Source organism: Anoplopoma fimbria, chromosome 11 (genome assembly GCF_027596085.1).
Source record: "Anoplopoma fimbria isolate UVic2021 breed Golden Eagle Sablefish chromosome 11, Afim_UVic_2022, whole genome shotgun sequence".
NCBI lineage: Eukaryota > Metazoa > Chordata > Actinopteri > Perciformes > Anoplopomatidae > Anoplopoma > Anoplopoma fimbria.
In genome coordinates this window covers 21,368,362-21,390,395 of record NC_072459.1, presented here as the reverse complement: position 1 = coordinate 21,390,395, position 22,034 = coordinate 21,368,362, and the positions used below count along the sequence as shown (strand labels likewise).

General features: G+C 46.1%; 1 protein-coding gene across 1 annotated transcript; it reads right to left on the bottom strand.

Annotated features, from left to right (window-relative positions):
- Positions 1 to 3,299: 3,299 nt before the first annotated feature.
- On the bottom strand, positions 3,300 to 21,932 carry wizb (WIZ zinc finger b). Its single transcript, XM_054608126.1, has 17 exons — positions 21,911 to 21,932; positions 21,217 to 21,407; positions 20,928 to 21,132; positions 20,614 to 20,689; positions 19,690 to 19,838; positions 17,981 to 19,606; positions 16,588 to 17,031; positions 13,753 to 14,154; positions 11,572 to 11,703; positions 10,597 to 11,139; positions 10,074 to 10,520; positions 9,478 to 9,984; positions 8,769 to 9,332; positions 8,471 to 8,682; positions 6,124 to 6,436; positions 5,301 to 5,457; positions 3,300 to 4,898 (listed from the first exon to the last, which is right to left on the bottom strand). Exons 2-17 carry the CDS (start codon positions 21,313 to 21,315, stop codon positions 4,520 to 4,522), a joined length of 6,255 nt encoding a protein of 2,084 aa, XP_054464101.1. The 5' UTR covers positions 21,316 to 21,407; positions 21,911 to 21,932; the 3' UTR covers positions 3,300 to 4,519.
- Positions 21,933 to 22,034: the final 102 nt, after the last annotated feature.

Genomic DNA, 22,034 nt, shown 5'->3' with positions numbered 1-22,034 from the left:
ACACTGCTTTTTAGCATCTTCCAGCTCATTTGTTGTGGTTTTCCATTCCGCAGCTTTACTTTTAAGAGACAGACAAAATTAGCAGTTAGCCTGGTGGACATTGTGGAGGATTTAGCAGCTAAAGAGACAGACATTTTATTGTTCAGCTGAGATCAAAAGAGTGAACACTGCAGTTACATGGCTGTTCCTCTGCTCTGCCTGCAACTAAATCATGAGCTTTCGATACTGAAGTGGTGACAAATGCTGCTAACAGTATACAGAAACTGTAATGGTGCGTACAAAGGCATGTCAATCTGTGAACAGGGGATGAAGATCAGGAAATGGAATAAAGTTACGGTCAAATCATCCGTTAAGACCACACATCCGGATCCTGACTCAGCTTTATTTATTGCCAGAAATGTCCAACAGACTTTCTTTATTTATTGATTTTAGTTTTTATTAAAAATGAAAAAACTCTTGGACTTAAGTGTCAATGGGACTCCTACCCTGTAGATGGGAGATTTCGATTCCAACTGACTCGAAGCACAGGTGTACCACAAGGTACAATTTTAGCACCTTTGTGTTTTTTGCTGATGACAGGGCACTTGTTGGCCTAGTCTGTGAGGTGGACATTGAAACAGACCGTATATATTACAACTATGTATCGCAATCTGGAATGAATTTAGGTTAAACCAGAGAGCAACACAAGGCACTTGACAATTTGCGTCATCAATTGATTGATGGCTATCTGTGGTTCAAAGAAAATACTGTTTTTTCAGAGAGCTACGCAGTAAATGCATCTCCTTTTAAAGTTAAACCTGCATTAGTTAATTGTTTTGAACACTTTGGGGGCAGCGGAAACAAGTTGTAATCTGGCAAGTCGGGTTACGACCTCCTGTCAAATCAATATTAACTCTCCTTTTAGCTCTGCTTGGTCTCCACCAATTTCTGAGAAAAAAATCTGACTCCTTAACTATTAAATGTTCCTCTGTGTTCCCCAGCTATTTTGTCTAACTGCATCCGTCTGATGTTTGGTGTTGGACAGGTGTGTTTATCTGAGGTTTTTTGTTAAAGTGCTAAAAAGACTGAGGGGAACTGAAGAGTGGGTGATAATTGTTGGAGGATCCGCAACTTCAAGTGACGATTTTCAACTGATCTATATTTATATGTTAAAGAAAGAAAAATATTTCATTGCAGCTTTGAATATTTCAGAAGTTATTAAGCATACTTTGATGATGTTATATATTTGGTGTAAACTTTATCTTAGTCATGTGGTGTAGAAACCTATTAGGAATACAGAACAGAAGAATGAATAACAGAAGGTAAAAAATAATAAGCATACCATAGGCGCAACTACAGTGCCTTGCAAAAGTATACACCCCCTTGGTGTTTTACTAACTAAATATGCTCTCAGCTCCTCTATGTAAACTATTAATAGTTTCTTAAAACTACCTCTTTGGAAACAATCTCATCATTATCTCCATTTAGTAGCTGTTCTGGAGCTTTTAGTCATATGACATGGTCTTCAACAGCAAATTGAGAAGAGTTGGTTAAAAATAAATTCTCATCTGTGTTTGGTTGGATTGTTTTGTCAACCTCTGTTTCCAAGGACAAGATCGAAGCCGTAAACTCTGAATCAAGGCCTTTTAAAGTAATTGTTGTGTTGTTTTGTCCTAGATGACTTTCCCCTATAAACTTTATTGTTGTTGTTTTTTATATGTATGCAATGTTGTTAAGCCAAAGACAATTTCCACACTGCGGTCAATTAAGTTCCTAACTAACCTCTGTTTTTCCCATCCATCTAAGGGTGTATTCAAGCCTGGAATCAACCACGTAACCAACATAAAGCTGATATTCTACCTCCCCCTAGTGGCCAAAAAGCATTACAACTAAAGAATTTGCACATTGAACACCCAACTCCCACAATCTGACCAGTGTGCAAAGCTGTAATGTAACAACAAAGGCGACAATTCAGCATCTGAAATTGAAATCACATTTATTGTTTGTCTTGGAGTTGATTCACTTAAAACCCTTTTTGTGTACAGTACGGTTCTTTTCCTCAACTGCATCTTTATCTTCTTAATCGCCAACATCATCGGTCTTATTACACACCCGTACACGCAGACACACGTACACACACATACACACGCAGAACAGCCGGTTACACCAGCTGAGTCTTGTTCAGGTCATCTTAAAGGGAACTCCAATGCACCAGACTGAGACCTGCAGGAGGCCACGGCATCTGCTACCTCTTGTGAAGGCAGAGGAGGATCACGTCTTTGTGCAAAGCGGTCCCCTTTAAAAGGCCCTGTGTATTAGAGTCCTGCCATACCAGGACGTAACAATCGCATAGAAACTACGTCCTCACGTTCACCCGACCTGCGACACTCTTAGCCAGCACCAAAGTTTCAGCATCGGAGAGGCTAAAAATAAAAAATACTCTAAAGATTCAACTTGCAGGACTGCAAATACAGAAATGCACAGAGCAATAAAAAATACAGAGCATCAAAAGGTTGAAATCAAATCACGATAGAGGAATTAAGATCACTTACTTTTCTATTTTTTTTTTTAACTACCTTGCTAATAGAACTGCTGATGGCTCTACTAGCATCAACAGTTTCTTAAGTACATGTAGTTATATAGTATGTATCTATACTCCATAAAAGGGTTTGGGGGCGGGGTATCGTTTGGATCTCCAGCCTACATGGACCCCTTTAGGCATTGTTTCACTTCTGGGTCGATATGACCGCCCTCTGAAGCAATGTTCAAAAGACCGCAGAGGTCAGAAGTGTTTCTGTGTTTGGACTGGGCACTTCTCAAGCCCTGTTTGGTTTGCGTTCATGTTTACTTGGAATAATCTAAACTCCGCGGTATCGGCACAAGTCCCGTGAAGCGGCTCCAGTCGCCCGAGTTGTCTTTTCTTCGCTGTGCGAGCAGCGGATGTGGATCACCGCCGGTCGGTTCAGTCGGTCGTTCGGTGTGGAGGAACTCGGGGAAACTCGGTGGCTGTGCAGAGTTTCCTCCACCACTAGGTCCAATGTAAACAGCTTTTACAGAGGCAAGACAAGGAAGTAAACAGACTCTTTGGCACATCCCAACACACGATGACGGATGCATTTCAAGTCCTGATTAGACCACGCACAGCCAGGCTCCCACGTTTAGTCCACTTTGAGCTAAGGAGTAAAGTTTCCTATCAGCAGGTTTACTTCTGTCTCTTTCTCTCTTTAAACCGGGAGACAAATGCACATCTGCTATGTATGTACGCAAACATACAAACTCACACACACACACACACACACACACACACACACACACACACACACACACACACACACACACACACACACACACACACACACACACACACACACACACACACACACACACACACACACACACAGTGTGCACTAGTGTAAAAGTGCACCGCTGACCTATTTTCAAACATTCCAAAGTTCTACTTTAGCTTTAAAATGACCTAGCTTACCACATTCAGATGCATAATAATAAATAAATAATAACTTGGGTTAAAATGAAAAAAAAAAAGGCAGGAAGAAAATGGCAACACTGTGAATGGAAAAACTTGAAAAAAGTGTAACCTTGGCCCAGCTTCTCAAAAAAAAGCTACTATCTGCTGAAAGCAGCAGACCTTGGAGTAGTAACATTATGAAATGTAAAACCATCAATAGTACAGTAACATTGGGCGTATGTTTGATTGTTTATGAAGGTGTGCAGAATAGGATTTTTAATAGGTGCTTTAAGCTACATTCAAGCAAAATGTATATTTTGGGGAGGTAAATTACACTGTAAAATCAACAAGGGGGAGTTTCCCTTTTTGGGTGTGCTTCCACTTGCTCCTTTAACCAATTGGAATTAGTCCTTTAGTCGAATCCGCCCATTTAAAAATGAGCGTTTCAGGAAGTGCCGAGTGCCAATGTCGCCGTCAAAAGTGCTTGTTTTAACACTTAGTGTCACCATATGTTTGAAGTCTCGACCATAAGAGACTAGCGTGATTAAAAGTGTCCTTAAATCTCAGTCGGGACCTTTAGGTGAGAGGCCGGCGCTACCCAGGTGCTGATAGAAATAGTCAAAGTCTCACCGGTCTTAGTAGCGCACAGTTCATAAAGGGAATGGGGGGTTAAACTGTAGCAGACGGGAGGGCTTGAAGCTTGATAAAGGGCTACATTAACCCCTATATCACCAGGTGACTGGGTTAGGCGCCCGTCAACACCTGGACATTCAATAGAAACAAGGCAATCACAAAACATTAGTTCATCTCTCCTCGTGATACTTGCCAGAGTCGCCAATAAGCCAGGAGATCTTCGTTCCCCTGGCAACGGGACTTAGTAACAGTTCAGAAAGCTGCTTCAAAAGGTGCTTTGGGCTCAGAGGGCTCTTTGGAGGGGAAACGATCCTCTCTCAACAACACTTTGTCAAGGCCAAAAAGGAAAGAAGCGATGGACGAAGAGATATATAAAAAAAAAAAAAAAAAAAAGGCAGGAAAAAGCAACAAGGGGGTTATATAACAGCGATGAGTTTGAGCTTACACTGTCTGGGTGGGGAGAGGGATAGAAGTTGGAGATAGGGTGAGCTGCTTCTCCGAGACCGTTACAATCTCTGTGGCAGTGACAGGTGGAGCACACTCAGCCACAGGGGGTGTAGTGGAGGGGCCGTCGGGAGGCGTGTCGCAGGCCGGATCGGAGGCGAGGGCAGGCGTGGTGGAGGTGGTAATGGAGGTAGAGGTGGAGGCCGGGGGAGGGGCCTGGACCGGGGCAGAGGCTTCGACCGGGGCAGGGGGTTCAGCGGGGGCGGCTTTGGGTGCGGCGGACTTGTTGTAGTTCATCTTGAGGATGTGCTGCTGGAGGTGTCGGATCCAGTCCTCCTGCACCGACAGCGGGCCGTGAAACTCCACCTCGCAGAATCTGATGCAGGATTAGATAAAATATATATTAAAACTGGAATTATGCAAAAAAAGTAATCTAAATATTCTTTTTCACACAAAGAAAGGAAACACAAACTGACTGTGTTAAACTCAGAGCCTCCTTCAGGAGCAGCCGATCTGTTCAAACTTTTGTGCTGCAGTCATATCAGAATTTAAGCACTCATTTGTGTTGCCTGAAAATCCCAAATGATTCAGGATTCTTAATATAGAGCATTACCCGCTAAAAGTGGAGTACTGCTCAGCGGGGGTTGGGGGTGGGGATTGCAGCCTGGGGATTATTGGACTATTTTAAAATGTAGCCTGACAGTTCTATTAATGCTCCTCTCCCTATAAAATGTCTAATGTTAAAAAAGGCCCTAAACGTTTTCCTCTTGGAGCTCACCGGCACTTCAGGGTGTAGAACTTGCCCACCAGTTTGACCAGCGGGTAGGAGGGCGGTTTGGGCACCAGGGCGGGGATGGTGCCTGTGCGGGGGGGTTTTGGAGGGCTCTCCGTTCCGTCTGGGAACGACGGGTGCTTCAAGGGCCGACGCTCATAACCTAAGCAAGAGGAAGAGGATGGGGGAAAAACAGAGATTGCAAAGTTGGGTTGAGTCACAATTGTAATTGTATGTCAGTGTTTCTCTTTTAGGGTTGTTACATTCATCTAGTCAAAAGCCCATAAGGTGGGGTTTTCCTTCTAAACCCAGCTGACAAATCTGAGATGAAAATGTGTCCCTTTCACTACTTTTCAAAAAAATATATAATGATATTAAAAGCAAATTTAATGTCGAAAAATAAAGAAATAAAGAGGCAACTCACTGCCTCACTGACAAACAAAGGCTAGCACAGTACTGTGGCTCTTTCATTTATTTCCCCTGATGGAACGCCTCATTTTGAGTGTATTTTTTTCTTTTGGCATAACAGATTCTTATTTCTTTATCTGCCTGATATCTAACGAATCCCACATTTAACCCATTAGTGTGTCCTGCCAGTCAGTCAACTAATTAGCACGAAATACAAGTTACGCTGAGATATTTCAGTCAGGACCAAAGTGGTGGACCAACCAACTGACATAACGCTAAATTGAGGCTAAAAAAAGCCATACAATTTGAGACAATTTTAGTAATCAAAATGTTAAAACAGAAGTGGGCATATGACACACGCAGGCATATGTACCCGACTGAGTGCATGGGAACAAAACCATATGCTGCATCCCTGACGTACCTCTTGGAAGGCGGACGTTAAGCTCACTGCGTGCCACCTGTGCTTGGAGCGGGAGGCTGCCGCCGGAGAACCGTGAGGGGCTTGGACTGCCTCGACCAGGCCTGAACGGAACAGCTATGTTGAACCCGGCTTCACCCTCTGCGGTCTTGGAAGAGCCCTGGATGACTTCGCGGCTCAGCGGCCGCACCAGGCTTACAGCCAAAGAAGACGACCACTGCGAGGAGGAGGATGAGGAGGAAGAGGAGGCCTTCTGTGATGAGATGGGGAGGATATGATCAGAATCCATTGGCGCAGAAAGAGGTGAGCTGCTCTTCTGGAAGAGGGACAGAGATGAGTTTTCAAATCAGCATCATGTCAAACAAAAGACACTTGTGCTGCTGTGTCCTGGTGTATTTACCATGATACTAATTGAAACTAGTTGGACTATTCAGGTCTTTATAGGGAAAAATTATACGTATAATAGTAAATCTATCAATATACTCTAATAATATAACATCGACAGCATCCTCATCTTAACGGAATAGTTCAACATACAAGCGGATTGATAACCCTCTCAAAAAAATAATGCACCTGCCAGCAGCTTGTTAGTCTAACTTAGCATTAAAACTACCACCTACCAGCCCCTTAAAAGCTCAGTAATTGACACGTTTCTTTGTTTCTTTCTTAATTAGTACTAACAAGAAACACTCAATGTTGTGGTTTTACAGCAGATTATGTGCTTCACCATTTCTTGGCTGGCGCAGTAGCTTCCGTTTTTACCGTACAGACAGCAGCATGATGGCAATCATTTAAAACATATTCCTTTAATTTGCTATAGAAAGGATTTTTCTGCCAATAGATTTTAATTTAGCAGTGGTGCATTTCTTTAATTGGGATTTATCCATTTATTTATAGATTCAATTCACTATTTCACCATCTAAATTTGCACATATGAGGTTTTATTAGCTGCTATTTGAAGACCACGTGCTGCATTTGAAAGATTGGAGTTAAAATATTTTTATCCATGAACAGGCATCTCATTGTTATTCAGAGGACAGAGTGATCTCTTTAAAGCCCTAACGCACATAACAGTCCACCCACACAGGTGTTTTTACTCGTTTCCTGATTAGACCTGATTGACGTGTCTCTTGCGTTCCTGTCTGTTCTGTTCAAGCTTCTTATTGGTTGTTTAGAGTTTGGTGACATCACACAATTCCCAGCAAAGCTCGACCCAACTTCCCCCATGAACCAGAGGTCTAATCAGCTGCAATTAAAAACACCTGTGAGGGTTAACCCTCTGGCTTTTCCAATCAATGAGCATTTAAATGAACTGAAATGAACATTTTTTTCAGAGTTAAATTATTCATTGTTTCTTATAAAAAATGTTTTTATAATTGGGTGTTTTATATATTTGGGTACAATTAAAAGTTATTGTTAATGTCCATTGTTCCATAAAATGTTACTACATGGCCATTACGAATTCCCTGAAGCCCAATCTGTTAATGCCCAATAATTGTTTTTTTTAAATGATGCTGATTAATTAATTTCAAAGATAGATGCTGATTAATTTTCTGTTGATTGGCTAATCAATTCTTGGTCTGTTTGGTATGTCTATTTAAAATCATGCATCAAATCAGCAGCACAGAACAACACACGCAGCTTAGGTGGGTTAATTTCTTCCTTTACAATAATGATTACAAGGACATTTAAAAGGTGATCCATTCTGTATGTGTGTCACATCACAGCTCGGGGAAAAAAGGTGTGACAGTGACGCAAATGCACCAGAAACTAATTCAGGAGGGAAAGAAAGAAAAGGGAGGGAAAAAAAACGTACGTTTTCTCCTATCAACAGCATGCCATAATTTATCTGAGGATGAAACATAAGCTGCCAGACACCCTGGTTACTATGGCAACTATCAAGTCAATAGCTGAGTTGTTTTGGCATCTGTCCCCACAATGATTTCTGCCGGGTGTACAGACACAGGGTCTACAGTAAGGCTCAAAGCTGTTAGACAACACATCTCTGAAGCTTTCCAAGAGACAAAATGTCTGTCGCGCCACCAGCCGAGGAACGTTAGATCTCTGAGCGAGACGCCTATTCAAAGACACCGTGAGGAAAGAGAGTGTGTCAGAGAAGTAGCACACTAGGTTGTGATCTTGTGTTGTATTGCTGTCGCTGAGCTTTGTGGGAGCACAAGTACTTCTACTGATATTTTACATCTTTTCTCAGAGAAAAAGATTTAAAGTGTCAGAGAAAAAAAAAAAAAAAAGGTTAAATCTGAGAGCGTGCTGCGTTAATAAAATCACATGCGTTGACCCGAGTTGTCACGCTCAAATGAGACACCACCGGCTAGGTGGCACTGCTCACCTTCTTAAGGGTGGAGCGGTTGCCCTGCATGTAGCTGCGATGCATCTCCAGCACCTTCTGTGGCCTGCTGCGCATCCAGGCGCTGAGCGTCTCGATGGGGGACCCATTCACACACCACTCCGTCACGCCGAATTGCCTCAAGTGGGCTCGCGCGTGGCTGGCCAGGGCCTTGCGGTTCTCGAAGTAGAAGCCGCATAGCTCGCAACTGGGATCTGAAAAAAATACGGGAAAGGAGCGAAGTGATGGGAGATTTCCTTTTTCTGATCAGTACACAGTTTGGGGGCAAATAAAAACTTACCCTGGTGTCCTTGCTTGTCTGGGGAGGGTTTTCTTTTGAAGGAGAAGTCATGTGGCAGCGGTGAGAAAGCCTTGAGCTTATGTGGCGGTGAGTTGGCGGTCTCCACTGGCTGGGTCTCCTCAGAAAGAGGCCTTTTTCCCAGTGGGGACAGCCTAAAGAACTTCCCCGCGGGCGGGTTTGAGGATGTGGATCCAAGACCCTGCTTGTGGAGCCTGGACCCCGACTGCAGCAAGCTGAGCGGAGACTTGCGGAACTTGGAGGACTGGTAGCTTGAAACACCCAAACCCTCTGAGCCGCCTCTGCCCACCGTGCTCTCCCACAGCGGACTGCTGGCCCCCTGGCTCGACTCCTTCTTCACTCCCTGGTGAGAGGAGGGGCCCACCCCTCTCTTGTGCATGACCTCCCTCAGGGTGTCGATGGGCGAGCCGTTGACGGTCCATTCGGTGATGCCCATCTGGCGCAGGTGGGAGCGGGCGTGGCTGGAGAGTCCTTTGCGGTTCTCAAAGTACTCCCCGCAGAACTCGCAGCGAATATCTCTCGTGGGTTCCACCTCATGGGCCATGGCTACGGGAAGACGGGAGGGAGAAAGTCAAGGACAAGTAAGTAGAAGATCAAAAGAAGAGTATGAGAGCACTAAAACACAAAATGTAGAAAAGCTCCTGTAGATTTGCCAAATAAACTGTGGGGATAAACATAGGATCCAAGTTACCCAAGTTGAGAGGGAACACACTGTCAGAGCTGCTCCAACTGCAGTTGAGAGCTTCACTGGAGAAGCCGGGCGATCTCCCTGTGGATCCCGGCATGGTGACCTCCAGCTGCACCGGCTCAGGCTTCAGCTTGAGGATCAGCCCGCTAGCGGAAGTCGGTGGAGCAGAGCTTGATTTAGACGGCATGGACTGTGGAGGACTGGAGGGGCGGGCAAAGGCGAAGGGTAGGCGGCTGAGGAGGGTGGTGGAAGGAGAGGAGGAGGAGGGTAGAGGCGAACGAGGGGGGCCTGGAGAGGATGGGGGCGGGGTTTTGAGAGGTTTCAGAGGAAGAGCGCAAGGCAGGCCCCGCCTTGTGATGATCTCCCTCAGGGTGTCAATGGGCGAACCGTTAACGGTCCACTCGGTGATGCCCATCTGGCGCAAGTGGGAGCGGGCGTGGCTTGAGAGACCTTTGCGGTTCTCGAAGTACTCCCCGCAGAACTCGCAGCCTATTTCCTTTGGAGGTTCACCTAGCAGTTTAAAGAAGTGAACCGAAATGTGTTAAAACAGAAGTGTTACACCTCATCGAGAAACACCAATCCTGTGAAACAACACTTACTGTGTGGAAGGGCCATGAGCTCGCCAGTACTCAGGCGGAAGACCCTCATGGAGGAGGACTTGAGACGCTTGGTGGGTGGGCCGAGCAGAGACGGGGAGGAGGAAGAGGTAGCTTTGGGCGCGGACCCTCTGCCGGCTGTGGTCACCTTGCAGAGGACGGACGAAGAGGAAGAGAGGCTGAGCAGGGACTGCTTTGGGGCGGAGAGCGTGGTGGCGAGGCCTCGTGGCACTGCGTGACCGTCGAGCTGTAGCGCGCCGGCTTTGTGCTTGAAGTCGTCCGTGTCGATGAGCTGGTTCAGCAGGTCGATGGGAGAACCCTTGGATTCGGAGTACTCCACCCCAAAGTGCCGCAGGTGGGCCCTCGCGTGGCTGGACAAGCCTTTCCGAGTCTCGAACCAGGCGCCGCACAGCTGACAGACGATGTCCTTGTTGGGGTCCACCTCCAGTGCTGCACGTGAAAAAGGAATAACCAAACTTAGACCAAAAACGTAAGAACTTTTCACGATGTTACTAGAGACACTTACTGAGGTTGAGCGGAGCGTCATTCTCCTGAGGTGCCCAGAGGGGTTTGGTCGTGACGGTGGCAGAGAGGTTGGAGGTCAAGCCTTTCATTCCCCCGGCCTTGTGCTCCGGGGAGCGCAAGGGGGAAGACACAGGCAGCAAAGAGGAAATGGGGGCTTTCCTCACTACCGAGGACGGGGAGCCGGAGTGAGCCGGAGCTGGAGAGGCGCCGGGGGAAGGTGACGGCGTGGAGGAAGAAGAGGGTGGCACTGCTTTCGTCGTTTTGGCCAGGATGGAGAGGGCGATGGCTTTCTCGTCTAAGTCCATGTCTCCTAGCTCCTCATCCTTCTGATGGACCGAGGAGTTTCTGGCGGAAAGGGGCTCTGGAAGCGATATCTGGCCGTCCACGTGGCGCTCCTTGGTGATTTGGTAGAGGAGGTCGATCGGTGCCCCGCTGCTCTCGGAGACGCCGACGCCCAGCTGGCGCAGATGAGAGCGGGCGTGGCTGGACAGCCCGCGCCTGGTCTCGAACTGGGCTCCACACAACGCGCACTTCAAGTTGTGGACTGTGAATGAGAGAAGAACAGTTGGTGAGACACCGTGAACGAGCATTATCATCTCATACATTTCATAAAGACATAAAGTTCTTAAAGTAATAGCCGGGGCTCGGATTCTTCTTTCAGAGGCCGGATATCCCAGAGGACGTGTCACCTCGCTTACCTTCCCTGTCTACGTCCTGACCCCCCAGTCTGTAAGAACACTAGCCAAGAGCTAGAGGTGCTCTCATTAGCTCCTTACATACATTTGTCTACCTCTAAAGATTTCCCACAGGGACAACCCTCTCTTGACGCTGTACCGCCGCTCCTCAACGCTGACCTAGGGTCAGCTTTACAATCTCCCCGCTGACAGCCACGATAAAGCTCTACTCTAACAAATCCAATCCGCTGTCAACACTCCGGGGTCAGCATGCCCGTTTTTGGTTTTTTTTGCTCCCTCACCCTTTGAGTCTGCAAGGCCGTCCAAGTCCACACTGCACAGCCCGGCTTTCTGTGTCCGGCTCGAGCTCAGACCATCCAGAGCTGGAAGCTGGGGCTCCTCCTCATCATCCTCAGCTGCTTCCTCCTCCTCACCTAAAAACAATACAGACAATAATAATAATAATATAGTAATTTAATAATTACATTACATTACATTACAGTCATTTAGCAGACGCTTTTCTCCAAAGCGACTTACAGTCAGTAGTATATTACATATCATTCACCCATTCACACACTGATGACAGGCTACCATCAAGGTGCCACCATCAGACTCTAACTAACATTCATCATCCAGTCCACACCGATGGCAAGCCTTCAGGAGCAACTTGGGGTTAAGTGTCTTGCCCAAGGACACATCGACTGCCGAAGCCGGGTATCGAACCACCGACCCTCTGATTGGAGAACTACCTTCCTCTCCACTACGCCACAGCCGCCCTATGACAAGAGTATGTTAATTAGGCCTATTAAGTGACTGTGAGGATGAATCTTAAAATAAAGGATGTCTGACAATTAATTTCTGCGCTTCTAAAATAAGTTAGCCTTTGAAAGCATATTAATAAATGTGAAAGGCGCAGACAAACTCCTCAGCTTATTGCCTGTAATTGATCAGCCCTTGTAATAACAGCCAATTATAACGTCTACTAAAATAAATCAAGAATCCCTGTCACAAAAAAAAAAAAAAAGTAATAATTGCACTACTGTATGAAACAAACATGGCAGTCTCGGTTCCCCCCGCAGTCAGACATTCCTGGGACACAAAAAAAAAGTGCCATTTTATGCGACAAAATCGCGTAAATCAGAGGAGACAGACAATGCTTTCTGTCTGGTGGGCGGCTCTGCGCTTGTCAGTTCATCTCCTGACTGTAAAAGAGATGTGACACCTCGGAGCAGCGTTATAACACCGTCTATTAGAGACAATGCTATTTATACAAACGCAACAAAGTAGCGACCGGCTAACTTGACTTTGTATCCAATCCAGAGGCGGAGTGACACTTCCGAGTGGGAAAGAAAAAAGAAAGAAAAAGTGATACTTCGATTATACTTTAGTCGATCTCGGATAAGTTGGAATACTGGCTGCAAAGTTACCATGTTTCCTGGGCAATCTCACTCTCAGTTGATGACGGAAAAACATGCACAAATGCGTGCACTTGAGAGCACAGCGTGTCCTCTATATAAAAAAAAAAAAAAAAAAAAAAAAAAAAATCAAAGCAAAGTAAAATGGCGAGGATTGGGCAACTGTAGGTAACTGTACAGATCCTGCAGCAATGGAAATACTGGACGTCATCCCAGACGTGCACAATAAAAAAAACACACACACAACTGTACCAACATCACAACAGAACCCAAAAATAATCTCTATATTTATGCGCGTCCAAAAACGGGAACAAACGCGGAACAATAACAATGACCCGCTTTGTGAGCTTTTGACACGCGTTGTCATGGGCATTGATTCTCTATACATAAGTCTCTGATGATGATGATGATGATGATGATTTTTTTTTTTTAATGGCTGAATGTCTCTGTGACAGAGGATGCGCCGCGAGACGCGAGGGGCACGCGGGTGCTCGGGAATGTCAGCGCGCGGTACTCACCGGTCCGCAGTGCATCGGACTCCCCGGCAGCAGAACACAGACAGGGTTTTTTTTTTCCTCTCCCCTCCGCTATTGTTTGGGTCTACGGGGAGGTGGAAGCAGCCATTTTGCCCCCATATGCACCGCTAAGCTAAGGCGTGACCAATCGAGTGGAGGCGGAGGTTGGGATGAAATGCACCGAGTGCCACATCAACCACGGGGTATCAGTGACTCCCTCTCTCTCTCTCTCTCTCTCTCTTACAAACACACTTACACACACACTGATTTGTCTCCACAGCCACCATCCCACTTTAAACATTGCACAGCGGTGTCACCCAAGTCCAGGAGGTTTTTATTCAAAGGAAAAAAAAGCAAACAGGCACCTAAACTCAACATTTCCCACTGCTATTTGGATTTGTAAGAGTTTTATCCATTCCTCCAGGCATCATTACTGGGGTGACATACCCAGCGCCAGATCACCATAATAACTATCAAACACATCAGCAACCAACAGGACAAGTTAAGAGCTTTACAGCATACTTTTGACAATGGATCAATAAGGAAAACTTACCTTCACCCTCTTCTACATCGTCCTCCTCCTTCAAGTGCTTAGGAGATGCTGAAGGCGGTGCATCCGTAGCGCCAGTGCTCGGCGTCCTCTCCCTTGTGTCCCCCTCTAACTTTACCTCAATGATTCCCTCCCCTTCCTCCTCTGTTTCCTTCTCCCCTTCCTCGTCTCCTTCCTCCGAGGAGCCGGAGCTCCGGGGGGGAGCCGTAGGGATCACAAGGTCGGGCCTGCTGGAGAACAGCTCCCTCAGGATGTGGATCGGCGAGATGGTGACGTCCCAGTTGGTGATGCCGAAGTCACGGAGGTGGGCCCTGGCGTGGCTGGACAGGCCGGCCCGGGTGTCGAAGCCAGCGCTGCAGAACTCGCAGTGCATCACGCTGAATGTGTCCGGGTCGAAGTTGGCGACTATGGGGTGGAACCGGCAACACTTTTAGAGACATGTGACAGAATGTTCAGTGCAGCTATAAACTGACTGGTCCAGACTGAATCATCTCAACGACTGTTGGATCAATTGCGATTCATGGTCCCCTGAGGATGAATCCTACTGACTTTGGTGATCCCCTGACTTTTCCTCTAGCTCCAGCAGGTGGTTAAAATTTGTCATTTTGAGAGAAATGTCTCGTCAAATATCGGATGGATCGCGATACAATTTTCTGCACATTCAAGTTCCCCACAGGAACTGTAATCACTTTGATGACCACTTAGCCCAAGTAATCCATACATACAAAGAAAACCAAACAAATAAGTTCAGAAATTAAGTTATGTGTAATGAAATGGAATGACACAGGGAAAAAGTATTGAGCACATGAAGAAAGGGAGGTGCAAAAAGGCATGGAAAGCCAAGACACCAGCTGAAATCTATCAGTAATTAGAAAGCAATCCTTCCCTTTGTCAGTGCAAATTAATATCAGCTGGTTCAGTCCCAACTGATGGCCTATAAAAAGGTGTCTCATTATCAAGGTGTCACACAAGAAACATCTCATGATGGGTAAAAGCAAAGAGCTCTCTCAAGACCTTCGCAACCTTATTGTTGCAAAACATACTGATGCATTGGTTACAGAAGGATTTCTAAACTTCTGAATGTTCCAGTGAGCACTGTTGGGCCATAATCCGGAAGTGGAAAGAACATAATTTCACCATAAACCGGCCACGACCAGGTGCTCCTCGCAAGATTTCTGACAGAGGAGTGAAAACAATTATCAGAAGAGTTGTCCAAGAGCCAAGGACCTCTTGTGGAGAGCTTCAGAAAGACCTGGAATTAGCAGGTGCAATTGTTTCAAAGAAAACAATCACTCAACCGCCGTGGCCTGTATGCACGCTCACCACGCAAGACTCCATTGCTGAAGAAAAAGCATGTTGAAGCTCTTTTAAAGTTTGCAGCACAACATTTAGACAAGCCTGCGAAATACTAGGAGAATATAGTCTGGTCAGATGAGACCAAAACAGAACTTTTTGGTAAAAACTCAACTCGTCGTGTTTGGAGGAGAAAGAATGCCGAGTTGCATCCAAAGAACACCATACCTACTGTGAAGCATGGGGGTGGAAACATCATGCTTTGGGGCTGTTTTTCTGCAAGGGGACCAGGACGACTGATCCGTGTAAAGGAAAGAATGAATGGGGCCATGTATCGTGAGATTTTGAGTGAAAACCTCCTTCCATCAGCAAGGGCATTGAAGATGAAACGTGGCTGGGTCTTTCAGCATGACAATGATCCCAAACACACCGCCCGGGCAACGGAGGAGTGGCTTCGTAAGAAGCATTTCAAGGTCCTGGAGTGGCCTAGCCAGTCTCCAGATCTCAACCCCATAGAAAATCTGTGGAGGGAGTTGAAAGTCCGTGTTGCCCAGCGACAGCCCCAAAACATCACTGCTCTAGAGGAGATCTGCATGGAGGAATGGGCCAAAATACCAGCAACAGTGCGTGAAAAGCTTGTGAAGACTTACAGAAAACGTTTGACCTCTGTCATTGCCAACAAAGGGTATATATCAAAGTATTGAGATGAACTTTTGTTATTGACCAAATACTTATTTTCCACCATAATTTGCAAATATATTCTTTAAAAATCAGACAATGTGATTTTCAGGAATTCTTTTTCTCATTTTGTCTCTCATAGTTTAGGTATACCTATGATGAAAATTACAGGCCTCATCTTTTTAAGTGGGAGAACTTGCACAATTGGTGGCTGACTAAATACTTTTTTGCCCCACTGGAAGGATGAATGGAAAAATGTACCGAGACATTCTTGATAAAAGTCTGCTGCCATCTACCAGGATGATGAAGATGAAACGAGGGTGGACATTTCAGCAAGACAATGATCCCAAACACACAGCCAAGGAAACTCTCAATTGGTTTCAGAGAAAGAAAATAAAGCTGCTAGAATGGCCCAGCCAATCACCTGACTTGAATCCAATAGAAAATCTATGGAAAGAACTAAAGGTCAGAGTTCATAGAAGAGGCCCACGGAACCTTCAAGATTTGAAGACTGTTTGTGTGGAAGAATGGGCCAAAATCACACCTGAGCAATGCATGCAACTAGTTTCTCCATACAGGAGGCGTCTTGAAGCTGTCATTACCAACAAAGGCTTTTGTACGAAGTATTAAATAAATTTCAGTTAGCGTGTTCAATACTTTTTCCCTGTGTCATTCCATTTTATTACACATAACTTCATTTCTGAACTTATTTGTTTGGTTTTCTTTGTATGTATGGATTACTTGGGTTGTTACCGACATCTGGTGAAAATTTCATGTCAATAGCACCTTTAGAAATATATTTACTGAGAAAAATGGTGACGTGTTCAATACTTATTTTACCCGCTGTACATGCAGCAAGCCGCTGACCTTTTTTCTTCTTCTTCTGATAGGAGAACTTCCTCTCAATCGCATTGACTTCCTCTGGGGATATGAAGTGACGCACATTGTAGCTGACGCCCACTCGGTTCAGGTGGCCCCTCACGTGATTGGCGAGCCCAATGCCATTATGGAATCGATCGGGGCAGTAGGGGCACTTCCTCTCCACACTCTTGAACGCCTCCGAGTCCTCATCAATCTCGTCCGGGTCTTCATCCAAGAAGCCCTCCGACAGGAGCCGTCGCACATGCTCCTCGTCAATGTCGTCGTCGTCCTCATCTTCGCTGTCAGTTTCCGTGGGAGCAGCGGGAACCCGGTTTCTCCTCCTCAGAAAGAAAACCTTTCCATCTTTCTCTACCTCCGGCTTGTCCTCGTCCTTCACACGCTTCTCGGGGGGGAGCGATAATGTGGCACTCTGCTGTGCTGAGCAGTTCTCTATCAGGACAAAAAAAAAAATCAATACTGAATAAACAGACAAATCCTGTTTAAATTGAAACAGAATGCTTGCCTTAAATACTACATGTGCATCTTAGGTTTTGGGTGAGTCTTAAAGTCTGTATGGTCCAAGTCACTATATCAATTGTTACATGCAGGGAAGTATTCTGATTATTGCCCAGTTTTTGCATTCATTTATTTACTCTTTCAGGTAAAGGGATTAACAGAAATATGAAATTCATACAAACCCTTTAATAGCTTTCTTAAAGTGTTATGTTCATGAAAAGCTAAGTCCAGCTGGACATTAATGTTGCTGAAGGAATGCATTATACTGGAACACTATTACCTTAATAAGTTTTTTTTACTGGTGTAACAAACATTTTCCTGTTTACACATCAAGCAGTAACGGAGCAACTTAAGCATTCATTTGTAGTCATGTTCAGTTCGGCTAGCGAATGTAAGTCCAATATTCACTCTACTTTAAGTTCTGTTTTTGGTCTCCACCAACTCCTGAGGGAAATGCTCCACTATGTTAAACAAGCTAGTCGCTAACTTTATTACTGTCAGCTGTTTGGAGTTGGGCAGGAAGCGTACAGTAGGTTTTCAAAGCCTTTGAGCCGAAAACAGTGCGAAACTAGTGAAATTAAAAAGTAAAATTCTAAGCCGTAAAACAATTAGTTTAACTCAGGGCAAATGCAGACTGAAGTGACCATCTCTTTGACACTATAGACCTTCTACATTACACATGGTCATTTGATCCATTTTTTAATCATAGAAAAAATATTTATTAGTGCAGCTTTAATATTTTCTGTGTCAGCACAGTTACAAAAACAAAGATATTAGCAAGCAGAAAATTGACTGATCCAATTTTAGCATGTCCATATGCAACCTAGGTGACATAATAATTTAGCATTAGCATTAGAGTCTTTAGTCTGAAATCGAGTCTCACCTGTGTTGGATCGTGCTCTGGTGTGCGGTTTCACTCCAAAAGGTGAGTTAGCTTCACGTTGGGAACGCTCGGTGTTGAGCTCTGTGCTCTGCTCTGTGCTCTGCTCTTTGTCCTGCTCTTCTTCTTCACTGCCCGTCAGTTTGTCATCCTCCAGAAACTTGGCAAGATCAGTCCAAGTCTTACCTCTTCTGCTGAACCTCCTGTTCCCAACATACTTTAAGACCACCTGGTTTGCGGACCGAGCTGCAGAGCAGTCTGGTGTAGCGCCGCCCTCAGAGGCAGCGGATCCTTGCTGGCTTTCCCCTCGAGTTGCATCGTGCGAGGAGCCAGATCCAGACCCAGAGAGACGGTCAGAATCTAGGGTGGGTTTTGAAATTTGATGGCCAGTCTCATCAGCCAGTGCCCCACTGATGGAGACCTGCGCCGGGTGAACAAGTTCCTGGTGTTCCCTCATTACAGTTTGACTGGAGGTCAGGAAGGCACAATGACCACAGGCCAGGGGAGTGGATGCCAAACAGGATGGTGGACCAGGGGGAGGGGGGTCAGCCTGGAGAGCGGGTTTTTTTCTGTTGTGGGTCTTGGTGTGATTGGCCAGCGCCTGGGAGGTTCTTGTGCTGAAGTTACACTTGGTGCAGACAAAGCGGCGACGGAAGGTGGAAGCACCTCGGGCCTGAGCTGGACTTCGAACTGAATTCGGTGGTGCGGCGTCCGAGTCGAGAATTGCTGGGTCTGGTGTTTTAACCGGGGCCGGCGAATGAGGCAGAGATGTGACTATTTCTTGGTCTGACGTTTTGCCCGCATCTCTCATAATAGCCACGTCGGAGCTTGTATGCTTCACCGTCTTACTGTCAAACTTCTGAATCTCTCTCGCCTTCCCGTTTTGGTTCAGTTTCTCAATCTCCTCCATGATCTTTTGACGAGACTCCTGGTGCCTCCTGTGGTGGTCGGCCAGTGCGAGACCATTCGGCAGGTTCCAGCCGCACTCAACACACCGAAATCGGCCGCCCTTTCCTGAACGCCTGCCGCCCGCAGCGCCACTCTGACAGTGCTCAACGATGTGCTCCTGCAGGTGGACCTGCTTCTTAAAGTAAATGCTACATTCCACGCAGGTGAAGATGTCTTCACCCGGCTCTTCTTCTTCACCCTTGTGTCCTCCTCTCTCTCCAAACTTCTTAAGCTCCTCCACTGCTGTCTCTCTGAAGTCGACATCCTCAAAATCGTACACCTCTGCGGCCCGATCCAGCTGTGCTGTCTCAGTGGTTTTGGATTTTTGAGGACTCGCTATTGGCTTCTTGCTGGTCTCAGGTGATGTGCACTTCAAGGTGCCAAGTCCAGAGAAGGGCCTGAGCAGCACCCTCTTCTTCCGGCACCGCTGAATGAATGTGCATTGAGCCCATGGGGCGGGAGGGGGACTCTCAGGGTCCGAGTCTCCAGGGAAGGTGTAAACATCCCTCTCAAGCTCCTCGGTTTCTTTTCCCTTGGGCCTCTTCTCTCCCTCACTATGGCCCACCTCCTCCTCCTCCTCCTCCTCCTCCTCCTCCTCCTCCTCCTCCATTTGGCAACCGTCCTTTGGTTTTCCTTTGGACAGAAACAGCTCGGATACATTCCATGCGTCGCTGTCTGCCACTGCGAAGAAAAAACCGGGGGAGTTATGAATGGAAGCTATCAAGTGTGCAGGCAGATCTGAGTTTCCTCCTTATGGTACTCACAGTCTGTTGGGCCGAGCTGAGATGTATTTGGCTCTTCTGTCTTTGTGCTCTCATGGTCGCCGTCGTGCCCCTCCACAGCAGTAGACCAGTCGGTCTCGCTACGCAAGTGCTGTAGTTTTTCAGGTTCTTGGTCCTCTTCACTGTCAAGTCTGTGCCGCGTCGGAAAGGGAAAAAGAGTTCCATGACATTTATAACAAGGGAAAACAGCATCTCTGCCTGAAATAAGTCAAAATTACAGATCATGTGCAAGCTATTATTTTTCATTCTAACACTGAGATTATGTCCATTTTTCTGGAAATTGTTGGGGTTTTAGCAAACAGGGGGAAAGCACTCACTGTTATGCTGATTTCCAATATTTGAAGATTTGTAAAGCCAACCAAATAAAAAAACGAATTGTCCCCAATAATTTCAATCCTTGCACCTTAGAAAAAGGTTTGAAATAGGGCCATTATTCAATATGATAATGTATTGTATGTCAATGGAATCATATTGTGATAAAATCACATATTAAGAAATCGGGATGCATACAGCTATATGGCTGTAGGCGTCATATTGCCCATATGGCCGTATGCATCCCGATATGAAACAGCATTTAGTGGCTCAAGTTGGGAATTAAAAAGTATCACTATATTTTATGGGTCTGAATACAAGAATTCATAGGAGGTGTCATAGGATAAAAAAAGCTATATAACTTAGACTTTAGCAGTAGTAAAGCTTTAGTTAGTCTTTCTTTCAGAGGGTTAGATTAGGAGTGTTAAACCCAGTTAGGTTAGCTTAGCATAAAGACTGGATACAAGAGGCACTACGTCTAAAATATCCTGATGATCTGCCCTTTGAGATCTCTCTCTCTCTCTTTCTCTCTCTCTCTGGATGTTTTTCCTGAACTAATCAGCCGACATTGCTGCCCTTCCTCCTCTTCCTCACCTGAGTCCAGAAGAAGGGGATCCCGGGCTGTGAGCAGCCAGACCGTGAGGGTTAGAAAAGTGCTGTAGCTCCTCCTCTGACACACGACAGCACACAAAACACACAACCACAGCAACATCACCCCACAGTTACAGTCCACAGATATCAAGAGATACAGTGAGGGAGACTTTTGACTACATGCACACTGAATCAACATTTAGAACAATAAAGGAGGGGGGGGGGGGACTACAATGATAGGTACACCGCTTGGCATCATGTATTTAGCTGCTACTTGTAATCATGACTGTCCCAGTAGGTATTAAGCCATGTGTTACCATCTAGTGTTTCTCTCTCAGAGTCAGAGTCCCAGCTCAGGGAGGAAGGAAAGGCTGAGGACTTGGATCTCCTCTGTGCGCTCCTCCCCGGGTCTGAGCTGGGCCGGGCGCCCTCAGTCTGCCCTGGGCCCCCGTCTCCAGCGCGCGCCACCCACGAGCGTTTGGCAGGCATTGGACCGTCTCTCACATTTGGAGATTGTGAGGACTAGAGGGCGATAATAAAAAAATGTAGTCAGACAGCAGGAATGGCCGCAGTGACATAAGATGACGAGCTCAAAGGGGGTCTTACCCGTAAGGTGCATTTGAGGGAGGTGGGGTTTTGTGCTGATGTGGAGGGTGCGGGCCCATAGCTGGTCCCTGGGGTTAGGGGTCGCCCCTCTGGCTCCATGGTCCCCCCCTTCTCCTCCCCCCTCCCCCCAGAGAGCAGTATGGAGTCCCACTGGTGAACAGCCGTCCTACATCGTGAAGCCTCCTCTTCTTCTGGAAAGATGAGCACACAAACGAATTCAAGTAAAAGTTTCTTACGACTTCAAAGTTCACCATCACAGACAACTATTTGTCTCGCGGACTGTGAGGGAAGAATCAGAAAGCACGTGATTGCAAGTGTCAGAATCTGCAGAATCTGTCCTTAGTCATATTTTTATTATTATTATTTTGCCAGCTGCAGGTTTTTGGACTGTCTGGCCTATTTTCACAACATTCCTGGTTCTAGGGCGCCCAGCTGGTTACATAAATAAGTGGCCTTTCCACTCAGGCCCACGTCCCCCCCCCCCACCCTTTCTAAAAAAGCAGGAAAATGCCCGGGTACATCAAGGGTGTCCCATCGGGCTGGCCTCTCCTGCTCCAGAGGACTAGTCTGGTATCGATCCGGTCCTTGTCAGGTGACTAGAACAAAAATGCATCCGTGCATAATACCATTTAAAGCTCAAAACGCCCCCAGAACCTGCAGGGTTTTTAAATATTTCTGGTGTGCAAATACTCACTGAATTCGGCCTGGTCTGCAGGTCGCGGTAAAAAAAAAAAAAAAAAAAAAAAAAAAAAAAGGCTGGTTTTATTCAAGCACCGCTCGTCATAGTTCTGCGGACGGAGCTGAGGCTTTCACCAGAG